The sequence below is a fragment of the Coffea arabica genome, chromosome 11c (assembly GCF_036785885.1).
Source record: "Coffea arabica cultivar ET-39 chromosome 11c, Coffea Arabica ET-39 HiFi, whole genome shotgun sequence".
In the NCBI taxonomy this organism is placed as follows: domain Eukaryota; kingdom Viridiplantae; phylum Streptophyta; class Magnoliopsida; order Gentianales; family Rubiaceae; genus Coffea; species Coffea arabica.
This window is the reverse complement of record NC_092330.1, coordinates 1,732,402-1,739,377: the sequence shown is the minus strand read 5'-3', so window position 1 is coordinate 1,739,377 and position 6,976 is coordinate 1,732,402. Positions and strand designations below refer to the sequence as shown.

The following is a 6,976-nucleotide window of genomic DNA, read 5'->3' as shown; positions in this document are numbered from 1 at the left end:
TAAGACCACTAGCACGGGAGAAGAATAAGTGAAGGTCAAGATCACATAATTGACCAACAGATATATGGTTTGGGGATAGTTGAGGGACAAAATAGACATCAGAAAGATAAATATTATTAGATGAAACAGTACCAGTGTGTGTGACAGGCATAATAGAACCATCAGTTGTAGAAATGGAGGTTGGTTGGGAAGGTAAGTATTTAGAATAGAAAATATCTGAGTTAAAAGTCATATGATTACAGTAGTCAGAATCAATAAGCCATGAAGAGGTACCTGATGTGGCAAAAAATGCACTAGCGGAAGGCTGAGCAGTGCGAGCAAAAACTTGGAAAACTATGGCCTCCAAATCAATAGCAGAAAGAGTAGTAGTATTTATAGGTGTAGGAAATGTGGAACTAGTAGATTTAGTCATAGGACCAGTGACAGTGGTAGCAGCTACAGGAGAAGAGTTCTATGTATGCTATCTTGGTTTTCCCTTTTTTCGTTGAAGCTTGATGCATTCGGAAATGTCATGACCAGGTTTGTGACAGTACCTGCATTCAATGGTGGATTTGGTTCCTAAAGAAACAGATACAGGTGATCTATAGGTTGGAGTAGATTGTCGATATGTTGGAGCAGGCTGCCGGGGAGCAGCAAGGACCCATATAGATAGTACGTGGAGCTGTAGTATTGCGGCGAATTTCCTCAGAAATCAGATCCTTGAGAGCAGCATCAAGGGAAGGTAGTGGCTTCTTGTTAAGAATAGATGTGCATCCTGTGTCATAGTCATCAAGTAAGGCCATGAGGAACTAGATAAGTCGATGAGAATCACGATAGGTATAGAATTTGTCTGCATCACTAGTGCAGGTCCACTTTAGTTCGGATTCAGCAATCTCATCCCACAGACAAACCATATGAGAGTAAAAGTCCTAAATAGATTGTCCAGACTGTTGTTTCATGGCATGTCCTAAAGAGAAGGTTGGTATTGTCGGGATAGGTCTGTTGTTGTGTATCGATCTGCCAAGAAATCCCAGACTCCTTTTGCTGTGTCAAAGCATCTAAAAAGACGATTTATGGCTGGCACAGATGTGTTAGTGATCCAAGTGATGATCTGGTGATTATCACTATCCCACTCTTCAAAACGGGGCGGCAAATTGTTCAGAAGACTTGCCACCAGAAGCAACAGGAGCAGTAACATGACTAGTAATATATTTCCACAATTTACGACCATGAAGAAAATTTTGAAAGGCATATGCCCAGTGAGAATAATTTGTGCCATCAAGGATAATGTTAATAGGTTGGGACACGTCATTTTGAGCCATAATAATGGTCAATATATTTGTGAAAAAAATGAAGAAGATCCAAATGGAGGATGAATGACTGCTGTAAAGGGCAAAGAAACTAACCAAAAAATGATTAGAATGAAAGAGACAACAGTGAGTTTTAAAAAGAGAGAAATATGAAGGATCAAGAGACTCTAGATTTTGAACCTACAGCTCTGATACCATGTTAGAAAACTAAAATGAAAAAAATGTGATATATTTCTCTTAATCATAATACAATGAGATGTCCCTATATATAGGTCTATAAACTAACATACATTGAATCTAGACTAACTTTTGCAAAAGGAAAGATCTATAATTGGTCCTAACTAAACGTAATTGATACAAGAGAATCATATAATTGATACAAGAAAATTATATGTCATATTGACATATTTACTTTAACAAAAACGAAAAAGAGAAACTATTAAATCACATTTTATACGACATAGTTATCTTGAAACTTGATTCTTTGTGTATTTGTACTGTACAGCGGTCTCGTCCACCAATTGTGGTTCACGAAAGGTTATATTACACCAGCCTTTCTTGAAGTTTGTCGATTTAAGCAAAACGCTACCTCTAGTTTTACGAGTTTATTACTCTTCAATTTTAACATGCTCATATATAAGCATTTTAGCTTTGAGGTAATAATAGCATAAAGTATATATACTGCAAATACCCAAATTGTCCTTGTGAAATTTTAAAGATCTAATCTAGATATTATCCTCACAGTCGAATTAAGTATAGGCAAATATCAAAATAAAGGAAAAAAAACTTCACAATCTTGAATAGGGAGGTCATTGTAACTCTTCAAAATTGCTACAAGGGATGTCTTCATTTTATGACAAACCTTAAAGGACCATAGAGAAATAGCCATTTGCAAAAGTATATGTGCGTAGGCCAATATATGTCATTTCTAAAATAAAACATCATCTCTTTCAAAGAATCTGATTCCAACTAGCTCAATTTGGATAATTTTGAAATCCTATTAATACATTCCAAGCAGCTCAATTTTGATATTTTGGAATCCTATTAATACAATACTTCTATTAGTTTAGCTCATTGTTAATCACTTTACTGTGGAGAACTATAAGCTCCAAAGATTTTGAAAGACTTTCAAAGTTGCAAACCATTGACCATTAGGAGATCCACCCGCATTGGAAAAATCCATCCTATATCCACTAGATTGATGAACTATTTTTAGTTAATATAAGGTTGACGTTATGACCAAATTGGGAGATCAGGAAGGGAGAGGTGGTTGGATGGAGAAAGGGAAGAAAGGTAACCGAAGTCGTAGCCACAACTGCACCATAACACTCGAGTCTCTTAGGAACCACAGACATAAATTTTGATAATTAACGGTGCCAAATTCCTTATCACGACTATAAAAAGGCAACAAATGTAGTTTCGATTACACTATTCAGATAAAACAAATGCAAATAGTGGGGAAGAAAAAAGAAGAAAAAAAGAATAGCAAAAGATGGCAGGAGCATTTGGCATCACATTGTTGTGTTCATGGCTGTTCTTTACATGCATTGTCCAGGCCCAAACTGGACCTATTGATGTCACTCAACTTGGCGCAAAACCTGATGGCAGTGCTGATATGAGCCAGGTAATTAATCTTAATCTTAATGCCAAAGCTACATGCATTGAAATCAAGTTGGTTGGTTGATCAATTCACCAAAATTTGAAGAAAAGTTCGTGATTTGTCGAAAACATTGTCCCCATGAAATAAACAATTGGGCTCTAAAAGATTTGCCATTGTTGCAGGTTTTGGCGGATGCTTGGAAACAAGCATGTAATTCTACAACAGCATCTACAATTTTGATTCCAAAGGGCACATTTTTATTAAAAGAAGCGAGCCTTGCAGGTCCTTGCAAAGCACCCGTTGAGATTCAAATACAAGGCATCATCAAAGCTCCTGAAGATCCTGCACAAATAAGCAAGGATAACGAATGGATGACAATTAAGTACGTTGACCAATTGACACTCTCCGGAGGTGGTACCTTGGATGGCCAAGGAGCCAAAGCTTGGACCCAAAATGAATGTCGTGTAAAAACCGAATGCAGCAAACTTCCAAATGTGAGCCAACTTTTACAACATTGATTACACACCTATGAATGTTTTGCCAATGATACAGCAGTGAAATTAATAATCTGATTGTCATTTTTTTAACTTGAAATTGCAGACTTTGAGCTTGAATTTCGTCAACAATACTGTTATCCGCGACCTAACTTCTTTGAACAGCAAACTGTTTCACGTGAATCTTTTCGGATGCAACAATATAACATTCCAACACTTCACAATCACAGCACCTGGGGACAGTCCCAACACTGATGGTATTCACATTGGACATTCCACTGGAGTAGTCATCACAGATTCAAACATAGGAACCGGGGACGATTGCATCTCAATTGGTGATGGTGCCAAACAAGTTAATATAAGTAAAGTGACATGTGGACCTGGCCATGGAATCAGTGTTGGAAGTCTTGGAAGGTATGACAATGAACTGCCTGTTGAGGGTATCTTTGTTACCGACTGCACCATCTCCGGTACTTTAAATGGTGTAAGAGTAAAGAGCTGGCCAGCTGCTAAAAGTGGTAGTGCCACCAATATGCACTTTGAAGGTATTATCATGCAAAATGTCAGCAATCCAGTGATCATTGATCAAGAATATTGCCCAAACAACCAATGCACAAACACTGTAAGTTGCAAAACATGCATGCTAAGACAATCAAATTCTAAAGTGCATTTCTTTTCGAGCTAATTTTTTTCTCTCCTCGTTGTTTTGATTTACAGGCCCCATCAAGTGTTAAGATTGCTCAGGTCAGCTTCAAGAACATCACTGGCACTTCAGCAACACCAGCTGCTGTGACACTTCTTTGTAGTAAGAGTATCCCATGCGATGGTGTAGAGATTGCTGACATTGACTTGGCATACAATGGCAATCAAGGGAATGTGTCAAGCAATTGTGCCAATGTGAAGCCAGCTCTGAGTGGCAAGCTGAATCCTCCAATCTGCGCCAATGCCACCATTCCTGCTCAGGCTGCTTAAATTCCCGCAAGCGTAGGAATGAGCTCGAAATTTTTTTTCTCCTTCTTTTTTCTTTCCCCATTTCTAAAAAATATATTTCAGGTCTTATTATTTTTTGAATCCATTCAAGAAGTAATTCTCTTAGATGAATCCATGCTCTGTATGAAAATGTAATTAGTTTTGATACTTTTGAAGACAAATAAAATATTGTCTCAATTTTTGCCGTATCCTAATACCCTTCATCTTATAATTATGTTTGTTGTTTTTCAATTAATTGTATCAATAGTTACAAAGATAAAATTCTCCATTACAAAGAGGAAATTCAACTTGTAATGGTCATTAAATTACCACACTCCCAACTAAAACTTTTATCTACATTACACTTCATCATTAGTTATGTTACATGTCAAACTTTCTTACTTATTGTCATTCTCCCTATTAAAAAAATACTTTGGGGAAAAAGAACTTTTTGTTGTGTTTTGTGTTGGAGTGTACTTAAAATTAAAGAAAAAGAATAGAGAAAAAAAGAGAGAAAACCAACTATCTCTCCCAAATGAAGTTTAAACTAATGACAATAAACCACTGTAGTGAAGAACAATCAGATATATAGGATTATTTGCACCCCGTTGTTAATAAACACTACACCCAAAAGAATGCATATAGCTCATGTTCAAACAACATACATCTATTCAAGTTCAAAAACATTGCGTCTTACTTCATATTAAGCAACTTTATTGCAATACTAATGAACTTTTTATTTTCTATCCTCTCATCTCTTCCCATATATTTTTTGTCCCCAACTATCAGTCTAAAGATTCGACTTGAAGCCTTCCCATAATCATTGGATCAACATCAGTGATTGCAACATTATCGATCTTTTTCTCATGTAATAAGAAATAATAACAATGATAAGCATGCATACAACTTCTACGCAAAGAATTACTTCCCTTTGGGAAAAAAAATTCAGGTTACCAAGTCCAAAAAAAAAATATAAAGTGTTTGTTCATCTACTTTCACATGTACAAAATTAACCCAATAACTGAACTCTCACAACTTGTTTGTCATTTACTTTCAATTTGAGCATGACACTGGTATGGTTGGTAAATGAGTTGGCTGGGAGGGTGGTGGAGAAGGATTAAGTGGGTGGCGCAGTATAACAAATAACATGGAATGACACAAATCCAATAAGCCAATTCCTTTATACAAATGACCTTCCATAGATTAATGATGCAGATTAAGCATTTGATATAAACTCTATTATTATTCCCACCCTTTGATGTGCAAATCCACTTTTCTTACTTAACAGTATTGCTTTGTAGATGGAAATATCATAGTATAATTATTAAGCATAATAATATTATGAGTGTACAATAACTTGGATAAAAAATGACAGTGTCTTAGAGTTGGAGTTATAAGTAATCGAAAAACCATAAAAAGAAAAAATAGCATGAAGAATGTTAGATATGGTACTCCAAACTTAAATAATATTTTCAAAAAGAAAATTGGTCGAAGAAAATGAAAAATATAGAAATACTATCTCATAAAGTTGACGATGTAAATTTAATATATATATATATATATATATATGTATGTATATGTATATAACATGCTACAATTTGAGATAATATAATCTTATCCAGATGGATTAGGAATGAACTAATTACTTTAGCAACAATTCAGGAGTACCTATATGCACGACACCTTCATAATATATACTCTATCACGATTAAAATCTCAATAACATATAATTTGTTAGTCTTTTATGCAAGATTGATGTTCCTTAGAGTATCATTATTTGACAGTCTTTTATGCATTGCTTCTGAATATGTGCTTGTATTTTCAAAACCAAATTGGTTCCTCCATATGTACTATGCATTAGAGCAACCAAAAAGAGTAGGCCTTTTACATTCACTGATCTAGCAGGATTTTAATGTAAAAAAGAATAGCTATTGAAGATATACCTTGCCTTGAAAGATGGTACTCATCGTAGCTTGTGGGACTTCTATCCTATCACGTCCAAATTATGAAAAAAATCAATAGACACAACAATAGAGTTTACTGTTAGTCTCGCACAATACATTCCTCCAAAATCTTGCCGTTTGGATTGCTATTTTTAGGAGTTGTTGCTGAAAAATCTACTGTAGCGATTTAATGTATGTGAGATAAAAAAGTGATTGAGATATATATTCACAGAAAATGTAAAAATTTTTCTGCAGAAACTAACAATCCAAACAAACAAATTATCATGTGCACTTCTATCAGCAAAACTATTTTTATACTAATTTACATATAGCAATAATATGAGTATCACGAGAAAACTAGTGGCGGAGCTAGAAATATTATTTAGTGGGGACACAAATTGACAGTCATATTTTTTAATTAACAAGTGACTGGTAATAATAAGCATGTATTTACGAAAAAAATTTGATTTAATATCAATAATGACACTTGCTAAGCGTAAAAAAATGGTAAATAAACCAAGATTTTAAAAAAATGAAGATGTACCAAGTTTTGGCACTTTGGGATCGGATTCTTTAACTTTTATTTAGAGTTGGAGGTGAGTTCAAAGGCACGTTAAGGATCTCTTCAATTAAGCAGTTTGAGGTAGGTGGTGTTTACTCCTCTATGTTTTATGAAATGTT

At 35.0% G+C, this 6,976-nt stretch overlaps 1 protein-coding gene across 1 annotated transcript; it reads left to right on the top strand.

The window, feature by feature from the left end:
* The first annotated feature begins 2,731 nt into the window (after positions 1–2,731).
* On the top strand, positions 2,732–4,550 carry LOC140017037 (polygalacturonase-like). Its single transcript, XM_072071394.1, has 4 exons — positions 2,732–2,913; positions 3,072–3,383; positions 3,490–4,005; positions 4,101–4,550. Exons 1-4 carry the CDS (start codon positions 2,782–2,784, stop codon positions 4,353–4,355), a joined length of 1,215 nt encoding a protein of 404 aa, XP_071927495.1. The 5' UTR covers positions 2,732–2,781; the 3' UTR covers positions 4,356–4,550.
* Positions 4,551–6,976: the final 2,426 nt, after the last annotated feature.

Excerpts from the sequence above, each read along its gene's own strand:
- LOC140017037 (XM_072071394.1), top strand. The coding sequence starts at position 2,782 with ATGGCAGGAGCATTTGGCATCACATTGTTGTGTTCATGGCTGTTCTTT. Across the intron at positions 2,914-3,071 it reads GCAGTGCTGATATGAGCCAG|GTTTTGGCGGATGCTTGGAA; the intron begins GTAATTAATCTT and ends CCATTGTTGCAG. Across the intron at positions 3,384-3,489 it reads AATGCAGCAAACTTCCAAAT|ACTTTGAGCTTGAATTTCGT; the intron begins GTGAGCCAACTT and ends TTGAAATTGCAG.